Source organism: Ctenocephalides felis, unplaced genomic scaffold (assembly GCF_003426905.1).
Source record: "Ctenocephalides felis isolate EL2017-DRISC unplaced genomic scaffold, ASM342690v1 CF-g0.4_SCAFFOLD_01886, whole genome shotgun sequence".
NCBI classification, from domain to species: Eukaryota; Metazoa; Arthropoda; class Insecta; order Siphonaptera; family Pulicidae; genus Ctenocephalides; species Ctenocephalides felis.
The window spans coordinates 107542607-107563456 of record NW_020538040.1 but is presented as its reverse complement, the minus strand read 5'-3'; the positions used below and the strand labels follow the sequence as shown (position 1 = coordinate 107563456).

General features: G+C 27.6%; 3 protein-coding genes and 2 long non-coding RNA genes across 9 annotated transcripts in view; 3 read left to right on the top strand and 2 right to left on the bottom strand.

The window, feature by feature from the left end:
* The window catches only part of LOC113376927 (zinc transporter ZIP13 homolog), a 64631-nt gene extending 62257 nt beyond the window's left edge, over positions 1-2374 (top strand). For all 4 annotated transcript variants that reach the window (XM_026617038.1, XM_026617034.1, XM_026617037.1 and 1 more), the window contains one exon: positions 1937-2374. In XM_026617038.1, coding sequence (XP_026472823.1) covers positions 1937-2112 — 176 coding nt within the window. In that variant the 3' untranslated portion in view covers positions 2113-2374. The remainder of the gene's footprint in view (positions 1-1936) is intronic.
* A 1219-nt stretch (positions 2375-3593) lies between these two features.
* Positions 3594-17441, bottom strand: LOC113377373 (regulator of chromosome condensation-like). The gene is made up of 3 exons (XM_026617671.1): positions 17355-17441; positions 3846-3925; positions 3594-3773 (listed from the first exon to the last, which is right to left on the bottom strand). Exons 2-3 carry the CDS (start codon positions 3903-3905, stop codon positions 3663-3665), a joined length of 171 nt encoding a protein of 56 aa, XP_026473456.1. The 5' UTR covers positions 3906-3925; positions 17355-17441; the 3' UTR covers positions 3594-3662.
* On the bottom strand, positions 7903-9554 carry LOC113377372 (putative nuclease HARBI1). Of its 2 annotated transcripts, XM_026617670.1 has the most exons (5): positions 9333-9554; positions 9148-9211; positions 8903-9057; positions 8536-8841; positions 7903-8462 (listed from the first exon to the last, which is right to left on the bottom strand). In XM_026617670.1, exons 1-5 carry the CDS (start codon positions 9339-9341, stop codon positions 7953-7955), a joined length of 1044 nt encoding a protein of 347 aa, XP_026473455.1. In that variant the 5' UTR covers positions 9342-9554; the 3' UTR covers positions 7903-7952. The 2 variants fall into 2 exon arrangements, with proteins under 2 accessions (XP_026473455.1, XP_026473454.1); XM_026617669.1 differs by lacking the exon at positions 9333-9554 and having other exon boundaries at positions 9148-9304.
* Positions 17442-17626: 185 nt separating the features above from the next.
* LOC113378297 lies at positions 17627-18248 on the top strand. Its single transcript, XR_003367167.1, has 3 exons — positions 17627-17762; positions 17906-18090; positions 18161-18248. It is a non-coding gene; the product is annotated as an uncharacterized LOC113378297 (long non-coding RNA).
* A 1273-nt stretch (positions 18249-19521) lies between these two features.
* Positions 19522-20850, top strand: LOC113378019. Its single transcript, XR_003367135.1, has 3 exons — positions 19522-19815; positions 19894-19992; positions 20078-20850. It is a non-coding gene; the product is annotated as an uncharacterized LOC113378019 (long non-coding RNA).

The window sequence follows — 20850 nt, the reverse complement described above, 5'->3', positions numbered from 1 at the left end:
CCAAAATTAAAAATAATCGTATTCCCTCTGGAATCAACTTGGTTTAAGAGATCTTGACGGATTCTAGAAAATACCAAAACTTTAGTGCAAAGGATTTCCAAAAAGCTCATGATTTCATGAAAAAAAAATCTATTTAAAAAAAATAAAAGATACGTATAAAGGTATATAAATGAAAATTCAAGGTCTTTTACTGACCAATTATTGCTTTTTATTATTTTTCTGTTACACAAATATTGATAGTGTACAACCAGAATGTCTTTCGAGTCCTTCAATCCTTTGCCATTTCAAAATAAGAGAAGTTACGGTAAAATTTATGATAGAGAAAGTTGTACCTCATTTAATTGCCTTCAAAATAGTGTATTGCAAGTATTGATAAAATCAGAATTAAAAGAGTTATAATTCAATTAATCCGGTGGGTGGTGACGGAGTGCAAATTGTTTTCACTTCTGAATTTAAGATTAAGATTAGCCTATTTTCCGACACACGGTTTTTTCCTCTCCATTTACTGCAATTTTGTTGATCGTAGATTGAATAGAGCACAAGTGAACAGGATTTGACAAATTAATTCACTTCAAATATAAACTTAAGCAATAATGTATATAAATTTATTAGTGAGAAAAATGTAATTTAGATATAAAAATTACTAAAGCCAGTTAAAATATGGTACAAATATATAAAAATTATAGGCAACATTATTGAAGCCATTATTTTGGGTAGAAAAAACCAATGTGATATTGTACCTTTACCGGGAATGCTATTTATGAATTCTTTCTGAATTTGTTATACCCTATAAAAAACTTCAATTTTCAACACGTGTAAATTATGCTATAAATCACAAAGGCAGGCGATGATTTTTTGTGTGATACATTTGGAAAGTCAATGTTTTAGTCGTGAGTAAACAAAAAATCATTCATTTTTACATCCACACCTACAGGTATGACTAAAAATTTGTATAACCCTTGACATTAAAATGAATTGAGCTATTGGAAATAAATTTGTACTATAAATTGCAGTGTTTGATTTTTATTATATAATTTTATTGAACATATTTTAATATTTGTTAAAGGGATAATTAAAGTGTTAACTGTGGGAATTAAGAATCATCATTTTATTTGAAGCAGTTCTACATTCACTCATTTATTGATGTAAATAGTAATTCGAAAAACAATAATTATTAATTTTAACTGAACGGTGAATATTAGAACAGGATTTTGAAAAAATGCAGAGTTGGGTACAGGACAACGTCTGTCGGGTCATCTAGTATACATATAAATATTTTCGCATTAAGAATAGTTTCGGGCGCATCGCGCACTGCTTCGCGTCCGAACGAACTGCATGCAATTGCAGGGTGCTATTCATAGATAAAAGAAGAGTATGGTACTCCATAGATAAGTAAACATAAATGATGGTACTATTAGCGTTACGCGCGGGTGTACTGGCTCCAATTTTTTTCAATTTTGCGATGTGTTTCACACAATTGATTTGAACAATATTTACAGTACTATAAGAAAAGATAATATTCTTTCGAATAACGCTAATTAGAAGGTGGTCCAACTAAACGCATTGCCCGAAAACATTAATTGAAAAATTATATTATCTTTTTTAACTAATAATAAATAATTATTTGGCATCGATTCTTCTACATAATGTTGTATAAGCCAATATGAGTATAACCACGTAATTTTTTTTTTGTTATCTTTTCAAGGTCAGGCTAAAAAGTTAGTTTCAAATAAGGGCCCACTTTAGCATATTTTCAATGATATCTCGGCCATAAGATAAGGTACAAAGTTGAAAATTAGTATATCGTTTTTTTCCAAAAAGACTCTATGGCAGTGCGCCCATACCCTTTAATGCTAAAATATCAATGACGTTAGCAAAGCTTGTATACTGCATTACATTATAAATAAATTCTAATGTCTTAATACATCTTCTCCAGAAGCTAGAACATGCTGGATAATGCCCTTCACAGCCGGCGGATTTCTCCACATAAGTTTAGTTACAGTGCTACCTGACTTGCTGCAAGAAAGGGATCCAAAAGAGTCGATTAAACAATTTGGAGCATTGATTGGTGGTATAGTTCTAATGGCATCATTGACCACATTATTGGAGTGAGGCATATATTTTTCTATTTCTAATTAGATTTCACATATCGGTGCCATCATCACATTAAGTCACTGTGATTTGACTAATATGATACAGACTTGATGAAATAAAGTAAAAATAGGGAACTATTTTACAAAGAAAACTTATTGACATAATTAGATTAATCTATTTGATCTGTCCGGGAGAATTACTTACTTACTTACATATTATGGTTTTGAAAAGTAATTCTCAAATAATGATATTTGTGCATGTAAATAGTTATATTTTTAATACTTGTTTATATATATATATATATATATATATATATATCTTATAACCAATAATTAATTATTCATATTTTTGTTATGATTGCAATATATATATATATATATATCTTGATACGATTCTGGTATTTTTAGGAGTTAAACTTTAATATTTCAGAGAAGCATTTTCAGTGTGTAATGAGTATTTTTTCAGTGCTGCAACAAATAATACTGCTAAAATTTATAGATTTTATTGTGCTCCTGTTTAGCACAAATCTCCAACAATATATTTGTTAGGGCGTTGATTTCCTTAACATAATTGTCTGCGTAGTTTAAATTTCCATTCCAACATTTACTAGGCTTAGCATGTTCTTAGTATCAAAGCTAACTGAATACTAACTATGAATTTGAATATAACATAAGCATTAACAAATAAATATCTGTGTAGAAGAGGCAGTTGCAAATATACACTATTGCATACATAGTATTTAGGAAATTTCTATAATATGTATTAATGCAGATGTTTGCATTTGACCTGGTACATTTTCTTGGAAGCGTACATGTGTTTATAACAAGGATAATATGTATAATAAATATTTGCCATAATCAGCATAGATAAGTAAACATAATCAGTTTCCTGTGCAGTGTGGAAAATAAGTTTGATAATAAGAAAAATATAAAAGGGATAAGTATGTGCTTAAGCTATTGAAAAATTATCTAATCTGCATGTGCGTCCTGTGCCCACTTAAAGTAAATAATCTAAATAATGCAATGATCATAAAATATTTAAAAACGAATTCTTAACAAAATTAAAGAAGGAATTTGTAACACTTATTGTACTTGAGCGGCTTTTAACATCTAGATTTTGAGACAAAAAAAAAGCGAACAACCATATTTATTTTTTTGAACATTGGACTACAGTAAAACATGCATGTATATAAAAATATTATATGAAAGTTAATGGTTTCATTAGTTACTTGAACTAAATTTTATTATCTTTAAAATACAAAAGGTTTCCATCTAATATTTACAATTTTTTTAATTACATTATATTATATAGTTTTATATAAGTAATTTGTATATTTGACTAATATACTATTAAAACTTTCAAAAATACTATAATAAGATACAGAGTAAATTTTATCAATGTTAAAATAATGTAAATCATTTCTTAGGTACACAAAAGTGTGTTAAACAGATAAGGCATTTATAAAATTAATAGATTGTTAATCAATTCAATCTGCAAACAACTACAATATTATTGATTTATTAAAAAATAATAAACTTGGCCTGTAGAACCAAGTAATGTTGTAATTACTAATTAAAATTGGCGAAGTTCTTAAATATATTATTTAGTAAGGAAAATTGTATGTTTTCCACCACCACTAACTGCAGGACTTTTTTACCATTGATATGCTTCCCAGTTACCTTTAGAGTAAAAAAAATTAACCATATTAAATTATTTTGAATTTGTTCATGTAAATATAATCATAGATTTACTTGAACTGGTGCTAGAACATCATCATCAGATCCAGTACCAAGTTCACCATTTCCACCCATCCCCCAAGCATAAGCTTCACCTTGAATAATGAATATTAAGAAATTTAAATAGTACTTCTGTACTAGCTTTGCTAGTTGAAGCGCTTGTTTCTAGTTTTTGCATTCGGATTCATAAATAAGAGAGTTAAAAATGATGAAGTTCAATGATGAAATATTACAAAAATATGTGAATCGGAATCCTAAATACAAAAACTAAGAACAAGCCCTTTAACTAGCACAGCTATCAGGACATATTGATAGGGAACACCATAGATAAATATATATAATAGATAAATAAGCATATACCCATAGATAAAAGAAGAGTATATATATCGCTCTCTCGGGCCATATTTCGTTGCCACATTCCTGTGTTAGTTAAAGCCCCTCTCTACAGATGGCACTAGTCGCCTGAACGGGTGCGTATAAAAAATACTATAGAAATGAACCAAAATTATATGGACCGTTTTAATTCATAATTTAAAAAAAGAAAAATTGAAAAAAAAAAAATTTAGAAGCATTTATTTTTCACAAAAACATTCTACATTATATCTACATAGTATTTCTCTTTATAAACAATGCACACATAGCATAGAAATGTACATAAATATACACATTATCCACTTTTATTAATATGCATACTTCAAATTACTTCCATTTGATTGTACTATTCTGATATGATTTTTCATTACAGTTTAATAATTCAGTAATAATTGAGACATTTAACTATATCAATACTAGAAATTTTAAGGTTATAAATAGACAGAGAGAATTCCCGTCAGATCTCTGAAAGGTATGTTATTAAATAACTAAATATAAATTATTCTTTTCAGCAGTATTAAAAGAAAATACGTTTAATTGTAAAATGGTTAGACGGTTTACTAAACACATTCACAAGTATACAAGTATTGCTATGAGATGAATGAATACTCAGGAAAAAACAATTAGAATGAAGTCTGAAATATGTGCTGAAATCTTTGCTGATCTCCCACTAATATTGAACAGTAGGACTCGTAATTATATATTAAGTCAGTTTGGAGAACATACTAAAAACACTAATGATATAATCGTAAGTGGAAGGAAATTCTCAATTAATGGTGAAATTCTAGCTAGTGCAAAGGTTAATTTGGGTTTGGCTATGTCACAGGAAAAGTTTTTAAGTATTAATAATTTCATTTTGATATTACAAGAAATATTATTATCTACGTTGTTTAATGATGATAAAGGGAATCACATTGTATAGATTTTCAGGAACTGTCAAATGACAGGCAAAGTATAATCATGATTAATGATAAAATTCTAGCTAGTGCAAAGGGATAAAACACCCTTAATGTGCACTGCTTATTGCATTTGACTATTCTGAAAGAGATGTCAATAGCTTTACTCTAAAATGTCTTATTGTAGATGCTATAAGAAAACTATTAAGTACTGTTATAATAATATCAATGATTTGTTTTTCTTTAAGACAATGATAATAATGACATTTTGAACCAACATTTGAATGCACATTAACAATAGCGCAGAAAAGATTCCCAAATAGAGACTGTACATCATAGATATTGGGTTCGTTCCATCCGAGCAAATCTGACAGTCCGAAACTGTTTCAAACTAGATCAAACTCTTTCTGATTTTTTCATGGCAGTTGGCAATGGTTTGGTTTTGATACATGCAACGCGATCGAACTCGGAGCTCACTCGATTGTATTAATAATTATTATTTTATTACATAAATATAAGTTTAATATATATATATATATATATATATAAAACATATTCTAATAAAATATAACTTAATTATATCAATGAATTTACTTTTTAATATTTCCTAGTTATATATCGTTAGGTCGCTTTAATCTAATATTCTACAATGTTTGAACTCCTGTAAGTTCATTAAATTTTTAATGTTCTATTTGAGATTAAATAACATTCTATTTTAATCGTATTAAATTGCGGAGTTTTTGTTTGTGCCGAGTACAAACACAAAATGATAGTTTCAAACTCATCGGACTGCTTGATGGAACGCATTACTGACAGTCCGCAACAGTTTGGAATCCGAAATTTTGGATGGAACAGAAAAAAGTGTTCTGCGCATGCGCGGACAGTTCCGGACTGTCAGATTGGTTCGGATGGAACGAACTCATTATGTAACTTAATGTTAATCAAAATAAATATATATCTATATATATATAAATCTCGTGTCACGATGTTGGTTCGCGATGGACGCCCAAACTACTGGACCGATTTTAAATTTTATTGGCTCATCGTGTGCATATATATCCAACTTAGGTTATAGGAAATTTTGAGAAGTAAATTTAAAATATAAATACATAATTTTTATAAATTTCAAAAAATTTTGACAGAAAATGACCAAAAAAAAACAAAACACAAATGACAAATGTCAAAATTTATGGAAAATTCGAGAAAAAAAGATTAACGTTTTTGGAAAAAAAAATTTGACAGTTCAAAAAATATAATTCAAAAACATATACATATTAAAGATATATCCAACATTTATATCCAAATTAGATGCAATGCTATATTCAAAATCACTGTTTATAGTTTTAAATCTAATTAAAAATCAATGTTTATAAATTTAAATAAAAGTTGACATTAAAAAAACGTGAATTGACATTTGTCAATATTTATAAAAATTATTAGATAGATAGATTTATAATTTATATTTATTTGATTTGCTTACGAAATTAGTTCGGATACCAAAACTTCCTCAAAACATTATAGATCACAATAAAAAAATGACATATTAAATTTAATATTAATAATAAACAAAATTTTGACAGTTCAGAAAAATTGAATTTCTAACGACTTCAATAAGAAACAAATACATTAATTATTCCAAGTTTTGTTATAGGCAATATTGTAGATACAAAACATCATTGAAAAATATTTTATCATATTATATTAAATTTCGACCAAGAAGGAAATATTTAGTTTTATATTTTTTATAAATTTCCATGAATTTTGACAGAAATTTACTAAAAAAAAACAAAACACTAAAATGACAAATGTCAATATTTATGGAAACTTCGAGAAAAAACGATTTATGATTTCTGAAAAAAAAATTGACAATTCTAAAAATATATTATTTTTACTAATTGAAAAAGGAACAGATATATTAGAATATATCCAACAGTTATATTCAAATTAGGCAAAATGCTATATTCAAAATAATAGAAATATATAATGTTTATAAATTTAAACAAAATTTGATAGTTTTAAACTAAAAAAAAGGAAGTGTCATTTGTCAATATCTATGGAAAGTATTAGATGAATAAATTTATAATTTATATTTATTTGGTTCGGATACTAACACGTCAAAATTTTGACAGGTCAAAAGAATTAATATTTTTAACGAATTCAAATAGGAACAAATACATTAATTATTCCAACTTATATTACAAATCACATTTAAGTTAGGATACAGAATAATAAAATTTATCAAATTTAAATAAATTTGGGCGGTTACGAATTTAAAACAAATGACGAAAATGACGTTTTATAATGGGTTTGTTCGATGTGCAGTCGCCGACAGTACACAACCGTCAGACGCATGCGCAGATCGTTTTGACCGTTCGATGTGTCCAAACTGAATCCCAAACTGTCGTGGATTTTTATCTACGCGTTCGGTCAGCTCGGTTTGATGCGTTTGTACCAGTTTGTGACTGTCGATTCGTGACTGCGAGAATTGGTATTATTGTCTATGTATTGGTGTCTGACGGTTTCAAATTTTAATCTGAGCGTTATAGGCTTACTTTGTAGCCTACATATACAAATAGAAGAAGAAAAATTGGCAATTCTAAAACAAAAATATGGAGTGCTCTAAAATAAAATAATATTCATAAATTTGCAATAAATATAAATAAATCATTATCCAATATAAACGCCTGATTTTAATTTATTAATTCATTTAATTTTTTTTCAATACAGAACATTCACAGAATAATACATTATAAGTACTTGACAAGAGCCTGAAATAATATTTATTGTTATTATTAAGGTGTGCTTATGAATAAATTAATGAATAAATAAATAATGTAGGGTTGCCTAATTAGGCCTATAATGGTAAATTAGCTGCAATTTGATCCCGTAATATTGAAGCATCTGTTGAATAAGGATCAGAATCTGCCACATCATCTGATGTCTCATTATTTTCATCTTCCATTTGCAAATATTCAAATTCATCAGTGAGACTCATATTATATAGAACGCAGCAAGCTCTTATAAAGTGAGAAATAAGAGTTATATTTCTTAGTTTTAAATGATATAGTTGTTTGAACTTTTGTTTTAGCATGCCGAATGTATGCTCAATTTTAATTCGATTACTGCTGAGTTTTTTATTAAAATTTTTCTGAATTACTGTAAGGCCATGAGTATTTTTATAAGGTGTCATCAAATTTGCATTTAGTGGGTAGCCATTATCTCCTAATAAAATAAAATGTCCACATTTTTGAATTAAATTTGAGCCCAATTTTGATTTTCGAAATATTCTGGCATCATGAACAGAACCAGGATTTCCAATGCACACATCTATAATTTTCTTTTGGTCATCACAAACTGCCTGAATCTGTAAAATACATATAATTGTAAACTGGAATACTGTGAAACACATATAGATGCAAGTAGATGAAAAGCAGTACATGAATTGAATAAAATCCTTTTCGGTTCATATATGAATTTGGATCCTCTATCGGTTTATCTATTCGAATGTGGCAACCGTCAATTGCACCAATTACATTTAGAAAATCATTTTTAGCAAATTCTGTGGCAATCACCAACTTTTCCTCATCACTCGGCCATTTAATAAATTTTGGGGATAAATTGCTTAAAAAGAAAGCAACCCTTTGCACTATTCGATGTAAAGTACTTAACGTTATATTAAAACGATCACTGACATCCCTGTAGCTGGATGTTTGGTGTCCCGCAAACCATAAAAATATTAGTATCTAAAATAATATGTAATTAATTATGATTTTACTGGTTTGTCAATTATAGTACATTTTTTACCTGATTAAATGCACAGATTTTTCCGAATGGTCCATATTTAATTTTGTTATAATATTTACTATCTTCATATATTTCTGATATATTAGAACACGTTGTTTTGCTTATTCTGAAGTGCTCGAGAAATTGTATGTCATCAAACAATGGCACCACTTTTTCTGTCAAAATAAAACTATAAAATGATTAAATTGCACTTATGGAATATTATATTATATTAACCTCTTTTAATTATAATAACTGATACTTACCAAGATATTCTTCATTTTTTGTAACTTGAACAAACTCTAATAAATCTAACTCCTCCTCATCGTTCTGCAAAAAATCATAAAAAAACTCGTTGTCACTCATTATGTTAAATTCTCTCCATAAAACACATTAAACATTTCATTTACTCAAACTGAGCAAATAAACAGAAACACGAAACGAACTATACCGAAGACATGCGAATGAACTCTCGGCAGTTTCGTCGCGTTCGATGTAAACCGTCTTGTCAAACCGTTGGAAACTGTCATGAGATGGCGCATGCGCAGTGTAACAAATCAGAATGAGTTTGGAAGAGTTGTGGACTGTCACAAACTGCTCACTGCGAACAGACCCAATATTACGGGAAATGTATGAATAAATTGATTTATGATTAAGATTTAATTTGCTTAAGTTGTTCATTCAGATAAACATCACAAAATTAATATAAATCATGATTGAAAACTAAATATTATATCATATTATATTAAATTTCGAAGTGTGATTTTTGGCACATAGATTTGGACTCGAATTCCTCAGAACTTTATCCATGTTAGTTTCAGGGATAGTATGAATATCAATTTATAGTCGGAAATTTATATAATAAGCATTTTGTAAGTAATCACAAATTTTGAAAAATGCATTGAAATCGATGAGTGTCTAATCATAAATTTATGGAAAATTTTTAAAGAAAATATTAAAGGCATATTATAGTAATACCAAATAAGATATAACAAATTTATAAAAATCACTTGGTTATTCAATGTGGTTGTCAAACGGATTCAAATTTCAATCAGGTGGATTTTAATAAGGGCCGTTGCAACGCAAGGCTGGGTATGCTAGTATATATATATATATATATATATATATATACACATGCAGGTATGAATTGTGGTTATATATATATATATATATATATATATATATATATATACTTTCATGTACATTTCTATTCTTTTTGTGCTCAGCTTGAAAGGCTGATATGCTAAAATGATATTACACACACACATATGTATATATACATATATATATATATATATATATATATATATATATATATATATATTATATATAATATATATATATATACATATATTTATATATATATATATATATATATATATATTTTGTATGATTCTGAATTTGATGTTGACATATGTATTAACCAAGTCTAATAATCGGGCATAACATCAATAAAAAACATGAATTTCTTTCAAAAATTTATTTTAAATCCATACGTTTCGGCTATAATCCTAGCCTTCATTCAGTGGAAACTAAAAATAAAATTAAAAACTAAAACAATTGAATTGGAGTGAAAATAAAAAATAAAATAGTAATTAGTACTTACAATTAGTAGATCTTAGTGTTAAATTGGAAAATTTTAATAATCCATGGTATTAGGATATGGTAATGCACTACACTATGTATTATAAACATTAACTTGATATTACACAATATTTTCACGAAATACTGATTTGAAAAAATCACAAATGGATAGTGTGTTATTCGTAGACTGGTTGAAGATGTAATGGAGAAAGACATTTTTTAAAAAATATTTTTACCAAGATTCTAACATGTGTGGAACGAATTGCGAATCCTTTGTACGAACGCTTTTATTGTTTTGTAAGAAATTTGGAAATGTTATCTAAATAGAAGAGATTTGTGTCGCACAGCGTATTGAGTTCATTCCGTTTATTTATTGTCTTATTGTTATAAATAGTTAAAAAAGATCCCTCTATAATTCTTCGTTTAAATAAATTTTGTTCGAATTGTAGTACAGTCGGATTAGAAAAGTCCATATTGTGTTTTAAAGTATATATATATGGTCTGCAAGTACAGTTTTGAATTATTTGGGGTTTTTTGAATTGTTTTTATGTTGTTGTAACCGTTTATTAAGGTTCTGGCTAGTTTCTCCTATGTAAATTAAATTACAGTCTAAACAATTTATTTGATAGACGAGATTTCTGAGTCGTTCAATATTAAATGGGGTTTTTGTCTTGGTAAAAATAGTGCTAGTAGTTGTACTAAAATTGGTTACAAGTCGAAGTCCAGATTTATAAAAAAGTTTTTTCCGAGGAACATACAATTCTTTAATGTATGGCAAACATATTACACCAGAATGAGTTTCTGAGTCAGGTAAATCGTTATGTACTGTGCAATTGTCCATTTTATTCAAAAGGTACGTTCGTCTGTTACTAGTTACAGAATTTATAAGTTTTAGGGGATAAGAGTTATCTGTTAGAATTTTTGTAATTAATTTGATGTTGTTGTCCCAAAATGTTTTTTCCGATAGAAGTATTGCGTGGTCCGTTAGATTTATTATAGTACCTATTTTCATTTTGAGTGGATGATAAGAAAAGTAATTAAGGTAACGTCCAGAGTTAGTTGGTTTTTGGTACCAATTTGTTATTAGTTTGTTATCTGTAGTACGTATAAGTTTTATGTCTAAGAAACTTATCGAGTTCATTGTCTCCGATTCCACTGTAAATTTTAATTTTTTATTGACGTTGTTAAATTGATCAATTATCATAGTGACATCATTACTAGGGATACAAGTGATAATGTCATCTACATAACGGTAATAAAAAATATGTTTATTGTAATTTTTAAAAATTGTATTTTCGAGAAGTTGTAAGGATATTGGCGCCCCAAAAATTTGATAATAGAAAGAGCCATTGAATTCAAAATAAGTATTAGAGACAATGAACTTGATAGTTTCCCTGAACCAGTGCAACGATAAAGAAGTCAACGGGGAAATTTCATTCCATCGGATTGTTATTGCGTCTAAAATAAGGTCTAGGGGTACATTAGTAAAAAGTGAGACTACGCCTAAACTAATTAGTTTGTAGTTGTCTGGTATATAATTTATCTTGTGTTTTAAGTCAGTAATGAGTTCATAAGAATTTTTTATGTAGTGTGGTGATTGTTTTGTTATTGTAGTTAAAATGTTACTTATGTATTTTGAAAGTTTATATAGGGGGGTATTAATGTCCGAAACTATTGGTCTAAAAGGTAAATTATTTTTGTGGACTTTGGGAAGGCCATAAATTCTGGGAAAATATGGGTGTAAATTTTTCAGGTCAGAAGTTATCTCTTTTGTTAGTTGTAAGTTTGTCTAAAAATTTATGGCACATGCGGTTTATATAGTCAGTTGGATCGTTATTGGTAATTTTGTAAGTATTAGTGTCGAGTAATAATTCAGATATTTTATTTATATAGTCTTGTTTGTCTATGATAACAGTGATGTTGCCTTTATCCGCTTTAGTGACCACTATATCCGGATGATTTTTGAGAAATATTTTGCATGCTTTAAGGTCTCTAAGAATATTATTGTAAGTTGTATTTTTAGTATTAAAGGAATTAATATGTTGGATGAATTTTTTACAAAAAAGATTTCTAGTGTGAATTTTAGTTTTCGGATCTTTAATTTGTTGTAAACCATATTCTAAATTACTAAGCAATTTAATAAAGTTAAAATTACGACAAGAAGCAGGAACTGAAAAATTGGGTCCTAAAGCGAATATGTACAATAGTCTGTCTGGTATGTCGATAGAAGAATAATTTTTTAACCACTTATCAATAATATTTTTATCTAAAATTATTTTGTTATTTTCTAATTTATTTTGTAATAGTTTATTAAATTTGTTAGTATACGAAAGTTTCAAACTATTGAACTGTTTGTTGTTTCTAATTGTTTCTAAATATAAAAAGTTTTCAAAAACATCGATTTCTACTGTGCGACACAACCAATTTGTGATTTTTTCAATCGTATTTCTAAAATTACAAATATTTTTGATACACCTGTTAATTGTGAGTGTAATGTATTTTAAACTAACTTTTTGTAAACTATTGTATGGGGAATTATTACTAATGAATTGGAATTTTTTAATGTCTATTTCGTAAAATTTAGGAACAATTTTTTACAACTACTAGCACTATTTTTACCAAAACAAAAACCCCATTTAATATCGAACGACTCAGAAATCTCGTCTATCAAATAAATTGTTTAGACTGTAATTTAATTTACATAGGAGAAACTAGCCAGAACCTCAATAAACGGTTACAACAACATAAAAATAATTCAAAAAACCCCAAACAATTCAAAACTGTACTTGCAGACCATATATACACTTTAAAACACAATATGGACTTTTCTAATCCGACTGTACTACAATTCGAACAAAGTTTATTTAAACGAAGAATTATAGAGGGATCTTTTTTAACTATTTATAACAATAAGACAATAAATAAACGGAATGAACTCAACACGCTGTGCGACACAAATCTCTTCTATTTAGATAACATTTCCAAATTTCTTACAAAACAATAAAAGCGTTCGTGCAAAGGATTCGCAATTCGTTCCGCACATGTTAGAATCTTGGTAAAAATATTTTTTAAAAAATGTCTTTCTCCATTACATCTTCAACCAGTCTACGAATAACACACTATCCATTTGTGATTTTTTCAAATCAGTATTTTGTGAAAATATCGTGTAATTTCAAGTTAATGTTTATAATACATAGTGTAGTGCATTACCATATCCTAATACCATGGATTATTAAAATTTTCCAATTTAACACTAAGATCTACTAATTGTAAGTACTAATTACTATTTTATTTTTTCTTTTCACTCCAATTCAATTGTTTTAGTTTTTAATTTTATTTTTAGTTTCCACTGAATGAAGGCTAGGATTATAGCCGAAACGTATGGATTTAAAATAAATTTTTGAAAGAAATTCATGTTTTTTATTGATGTTATGCCCGATTATTAGACTTGGTTAATACATATGTCAACATCAAATTCAGAATCATACAAAATATATATATATATATATATATATATATATATATATATATATATATATATATATATATATATATATATATACATAACATTATATATGATAAGAAATAGATGGTAGTAAGCTGTATAAGCTATGTGCGAAAAGCATAAAAATGTACATAAATGTACACGCTATCCACAATGTATATATATATATATATATATATATATATGTATGTATATACACATATGTTTGTGTGTAATATCATTTTAGCATATCAGCCTTTCAAGCTGAGCACAAAAAGAATAGAAATGTACATGAAAGTATATATTATTTATATATATATATATATAATATAGAATTTTATGATATGAGTGGAACGAATATTAATTGTTTAATATGAACAAAACAGCACTCAGATTTGTTTAACACAACTTTATTTTATGATTACAGACGTTTCGAGACCATGGTGTGTCTCATCTTCAGTGTAATTTCAAAAACAGTTACTTATATACTACACATTCTTTAATAATTTATTTAAATTTCATTTAATTTTTGATATACAAAAAACACCAACTATTTCTTGCAATGCTTGACACAGTACTAAAGAAACAAATAACACTTACAGAAATATTCTAAACAAATTTGAAGTACTTATCTAGATGGAGACAGAATGGGTATCATTATAATGTAAACAAAAGGAGTGCTATCGCATACAAAAATCGATAAAAATGAAAAAACAAATTAATTTATTGAAAAGAATAAGATAAATGAAAAAATTTATAAATTATTAATGATGTTTATATAAGTGTCATGTAAAATATTTGTGTCGGTTCTTAGATTTATGCTATTGTTAGTCCGAACTATTAACATTGATTCTGCCATGCTCCGTTTAAATAAGTCTTTCTCATGGAATAAAATTTGGGGATTGTCAAAATCAAACTTATGGTTGTTGATATTAGCATGATCCACAAGTGTACTTTTAAATTTTTTGTTATCTATTTTTTCACATTGTAATTCATGTTGCCTGAGTCTCTTTTCTAAGTTCTGGCAGGTCTGGCCAATATAAGAGCAATTACAATCCAAACAATTTACTTTATAAACTATATCTTTCTTTTTTGTTAATGGAGTTTCATCTTTAATTTTGGAATATAAAAATTTTAATTGTTTTAATGAAGAAAAAGTAATACGAATATTGTGTTTTTTGAAAAGTCTTTTTGATAATTGGTCAAAATTATTGTCAAGATATGGAAAATTAATGAAAAAAGTTTTTTCAGGAACACTTGTTTTGCCAGGCTCTTCCGGTTTCTTATCAAAAGGTTCAAGTAATTTTGCGACTCTATTTTTAATAATTGGACAAATTAACTTATATGGAAAATTATTAATATTATGATAATAATATTAATATTATTAATATTATTAATTAGTTAAAACGATCCTACTTGGCAATAATTTTCCATATAAGTTAATTTGTCCAATTATTAAAAATAGAGTCGCAAAATTACTTGAACCTTTTAAATGAAGTACTTCAAATTTGTTTAGAATATTTCTGTAAGTGTTATATGTTTCTTTAGTACTGTGTCAAGCATTGCAAGGAATAGTTGGTGTTTTTTGTATATCAAAAATTAAATGAAATTTAAATAAATTATTAAAGAATGTGTAGTATATAAGTAACTGTTTTTGAAATTACACTGAAGATGAGACACACCATGGTCTCGAAACGTCTGTAATCATAAAATAAAGTTGTGTTAAACAAATCTGAGTGCTGTTTTGTTCATATTAAACAATTATATATATATATATATATATATATATATATATATATATACATATACATATATAACCACAATTCATACCTGCATGTGTATATATATATATATATATATATATATATATATATATATTTACATATATATTTACATATATATTTATTTTGATTAACATTAAGTTACATAATATCTATGATGTACAGTCTCTATTTAGGAATCTTTTCTGCGCTATTGTTAATGTGCATTCAAATGTTGGTTCAAAATGTCATTATTATCATTGTCTTAAAGAAAAACAAATCATTGATATTATTATAACAGTACTTAATAGTTTTCTTATAGCATCTACAATAAGACATTTTAGAGTAAAGCTATTGATATCTCTTTCAGAATAGTCAAATGCAATAAGCAGTGCACATTAAGGGTGTTTTATCCCTTTGCACTAGCTAGAATTTTATCATTAATCATGATTATACTTTGCCTGTCATTTGACAGTTCCTGAAAATCTATACAATGTGTGATAATAATATTTCTTGTAATATCAAAATGAAATTATTAATACTTAAAAACTTTTCCTGTGACATAGCCAAACCCAAATTAACCTTTGCACTAGCTAGAATTTCACCATTAATTGAGAATTTCCTTCCACTTACGATTATATCATTAGCGTTTTTAGTATGTTCTCCAAACTGACTTAATATATAATTACGAGTCCTACTGTTCAATATTAGTGGGAGATCAGCAAAGATTTCAGCACATATTTCAGACTTCATTCTAATTGTTTTTTCCTGAGTATTCATTCATCTCATATCAATACTTGTATACTTGTGAATGTGTTTAGTAAACCGTCTAACCATTTTACAATTAAACGTATTTTCCTTTAATACTGCTGAAAAAAATAATTTATATTTAGTTATTTAATAACATACCTTTCAGAGAGCTGACGGGAATTCTCTCTGTCTATTTATAACCTTAAAATTTCTAGTATTGATATAGTTAAATGTCTCAATTATTACTGCATTATTAAACTGTAATGAAAAATCATATCAGAATAGTACAATCAAATGGAAGTAATTTGAAGTATGCATATTAATAAAAGTACTCACTTAGATTGAAAGCCTGCAAATATTATTAACCATTTTACTTTTACTTCGTCGTTTCTCGCTGGAACTACATAATACATGCATTTTTCTTGGTATTTCTTCATCGTTAAACAATGCACTTAGACAGCTAATTTGTTTTTTACTTTAACAAGCGTTTATTATATTGTCTAGACTCTAGGTAATCTCTTCATGAAAAATTTATTACAATGGACGCCATGTTTCATTTACGTATCTGTCATATGTCAAATTCGATTTCAAAGTAAAAAAAAAAAAAAAATGAAAACAAGCGCGACCAGCGGCGGGGGCTCTAACTAAACTCGGGTTACAGGCGTTTGCTCGGAGATTACCGGCCATGCATATACCTATAATATTTTAAAGGGTTCGGATTGACAATAAACTATATCATCAGCCAAAGTTTCATCAAAATCCCAGAAGAGTAAACCTGGGGTTTTCCTTGTGAGGCATTAAATATTGTTGAGCATAAATTGTAACACAAACCATGTACCCTAGATAAATAAGCATGTACCATCCTTATAATGATAAAGCACTCTTGTTAACTCACCTAACTGGCAATAATTGTAATCCAAAAAATATCTGTTGTGTCAGTAGGCTTTGTGAATGAACTGTGTTGTGCCCATGGCCGGTAATCTCCGAACAAATGAAGATTACCGTGTTTTGAAATGGATTGGTATTTGAATAGTTCGAAGGATGGCGCTACGATTTCCAATTTCATTGATCTAGCAGCTGGCTTGTTGATCTACATTGATTTGATCGGCCATCTTCTATAAGTTGTCAAGTTGTCATCGCGTATTGTAGTTGAGATTTTCTGTGATTGTTTATATATAATTATGTTTTGGTGAATACTTTTTTCATTTATTATTAAGTTAAAATCATAAAGTGTTATGTGCCAAATTGTTATAACCCCAAATATAATAAAAAAATGCATGTCTTTCCGGCATCTAATTATCAGGTATGTATATAATGATATATTATGCATATAATGAATATGTATCATCACAATACTATTAAAATGTTATATATATATATATATATTTGTGTAAATATATATTATATATATTTGTGTGTAAAAAGATGCTTTCAATTTGGATGCAGAGGGCGAATAATCTTTTAATGGATGACCTAACTCTTCGGTTTGTGGCACAAATCAACGATAATTTGAAATCGAAACCAAATAGAAGTGTCTCCTTTACGGCAATAACAAAATAGTTTTCAAGTCACTGGAGAATGCTCTGATACAGAACCAGAAGAACAATCTGCAACTCTAAGGACAAGGACAAGTAATTATAACTCTAAATACTTCAATAACATTTGCAAAAAAATATTAATAAATGAATCTTATGTTCTTAGGAGATGGAAGCCTAAACACCTTGAAAAAGATTTTTGCAGCACCTCTAAGATTGTGAAGTGCAGGTTAAAAGTCACCTATTCTGACACCAGTTTTCTGAAAAGGTATTTTTTCATACTAATTGCAGCAAAAATATTTAATATGATAATTACAATATCTTCAATTAATATGATATAACAATATATTCAATAGAAGTCCTTGATGGTAGCTGCAAATTGCCGCAGAATGCAATGATAAGGCGTAGGAGTGCCTTAACACCCAGAAGATGTATGATACATCAAATTTTGTTTCGGGATTAAAATGCAATGCAATAATTTAAAGGATAAATTCCAACAGAGTATACAATGTTCTGAGAAGTTTTCAAATATTCCGGAAACTTAAAATGTAAGGGCAAGAATTTTGATAATGTCTCAATTAAGAGAGCATACTCAAAGACATTTTATAAAGCGCAAGGGTTTAGTTATAGTTTTAACTAAACCTCCTTGCAATAAAAACTGGATTAAAACGATAGATAGATTTGAGCTACAATTGGTATAAATTAAAAGTAGTTCAGGGTTTTGGTTACTTACGTTTAAAAAAACCCTTATACAGAAACTATTCAAAGATTTCGTCAAATATAACTTTATTAATGATTGATTAGATAGCAAAATAACTATTAAATGGAGAGATAATAAACAAGAATGTCTCGTAAATGAATTTTAATCATAGGAATTTAGTTTTATCTCAATTTGGATATCAATATATATATGTTTTGTTTTTAGGATTATTTTGTTTGGAAAGTATTCATTCTTTTTTAAAAATGTGCTGTTCTTTTTATCCTTTTAAATTATTGCATTGCTTGTCATTCCTTCTAAATTTGTCATTACATCATCAATACTCCTGCACTTTTTACTTCTTAGTTTTTAAGTTTTTAATATATTATTATTAGTCATTAAGTAATTAATATGAATAAGTTATTTCTAGAATATTAATAGAATAAGTACTTTAAAAATATGTCTGTAATATACTTTAATTAATAGTAGTCAGTTATTTCTGTTTAGTTTATAATTCTTCAAAAATATGTCTGTGATATATTTGAAAATATATTTTGTATTTCGTATGTTTTGTTCTTATTTCAAATAATAATTTTTTTCAGATTTTTGGGCTGTATTGATTTTATGTACAAATGTAGAAGTAATACCAGGGGTTAATTTACATACTGTATGTACATGTGCTGCCATGTAGTGATCTATTCGTAAATTAAAATGAGTGTAACGTCAAATGGCCCGAGATAGCGATCTATTTATGCTTATTTATCCTTGTCCCCATGCATGGCCGGTAATCTCGGAACAAACGTCTGTAACCCGAGTTTAGTTAGAGCCCCTGCCGCCGGTCGCGCTTGTTTTTTTTTTTTTTTTTTTTTTTTCACTTTGAAATCGAATTTGACATATGACAGATACTTAAATTAAACATGGCGTCCATTGTAATAAATTTTTCATGGAGAGATAACCTAGACAATATAATAAATGCTTGTTAGAGTAAAAAACAAATAAGCTGTCGAAGTGCATTGTTTAACGAAGAAGAAATACCAAGAAAAATGCATGTATTATGTAGTTCCAGCGAGAAACGACGAAGTAAAAGTAAAATAAGTAATAATATTTGCCGGCTTTCAATCTAAGTGAGTACTTTTATTAATATGCATACTTCGAATTACTTTCATTTGATTGTACTATTCTGATATGATTTTTCATTACAGTTTAATAATTCAGAAATAATTGAGACATTTAACTATATCAATACTAGAAATTTTAAGGTTATAAATAGACAGAGAGAATTCCTGTCAGCTCTCTGAAAGGTATGTTATTAAATAACTAAATATAAATTAATCTTGTTCTAATAATGTAGGATCATAACTAATAATTCTACATCGATTTTTTCAGCAGTATAAAAGGAAAATACGTTCAAATGTAAAATGTTTAGACGGTTTACTAAACACATTCACAAGTGTACAAGTATTGATATGAGATGAATGAATACACAGGAAAAAACAATAAGAATGAAGTCTGAAATGTGCTGAAATCTTTGCTGATCTCCCACTAATATTGAACAGTACGACTCGTAATTATATATTAAGTCAGTTTGGAGAACATACTAAAAACACTAATGATATAATCGTAAGTGAAAGGAAATTCTCAATTAATGGTGAAATTCTAGCTAGTGCAAAGGTTAATTTAGGTTTGGCTATGTCACAGGAAAAGTTTTTAAGTATTAATAATTTCATTTTGATATTACAAGAAATATTATTATCTGTGTTGTTTAATGATGATAAAGGGAATCACATTGTATAGATTTTCAGGAACTGTCAAATGACAGGCAAAGTATAATCATGATTAATGATAAAATTCTAAAAAGCAAAGGGATAAAACACCCTTAATGTGCACTTGCTTATTGCATTTGACTATTCTGAAAGAGATGTCAATAGCTTTACTCTAAAATGTCTTATTGTAGATGCTATAAGAAAACTATTAAGTACTGTTATAATAATATCAATGATTGTTGTTTTTCTTTAAGACAATGATAATAATGACATTTTGAACAAACATTTGAATGCACATTAACAATAGCGCAGAAAAGATTCCCAAATAGAGACTGTACATCATAGATATTATGTAACTTAATGTTAATCAAAATAAATATATATGTAAATATATAT

Coding starts and splice junctions, on each gene's coding strand:
- LOC113377373 (XM_026617671.1), bottom strand. CDS start 3,905: ATGGGTGGAAATGGTGAACTTGGTACTGGATCTGATGATGATGTTCTA. Junction 3,774..3,845: donor ATGTTCTAGCACCAGTTCAA/GTAAATCTATGA, acceptor TTTACTCTAAAG/GTAACTGGGAAGCATATCAA.
- LOC113377372 (XM_026617669.1), bottom strand. CDS start 9,247: ATGAGTGACAACGAGTTTTTTTATGATTTTTTGCAGAACGATGAGGAG. Junction 9,058..9,147: donor AAAAAATGAAGAATATCTTG/GTAAGTATCAGT, acceptor TTATTTTGACAG/AAAAAGTGGTGCCATTGTTT. Junction 8,463..8,535: donor AAGGATTTTATTCAATTCAT/GTACTGCTTTTC, acceptor TGTATTTTACAG/ATTCAGGCAGTTTGTGATGA.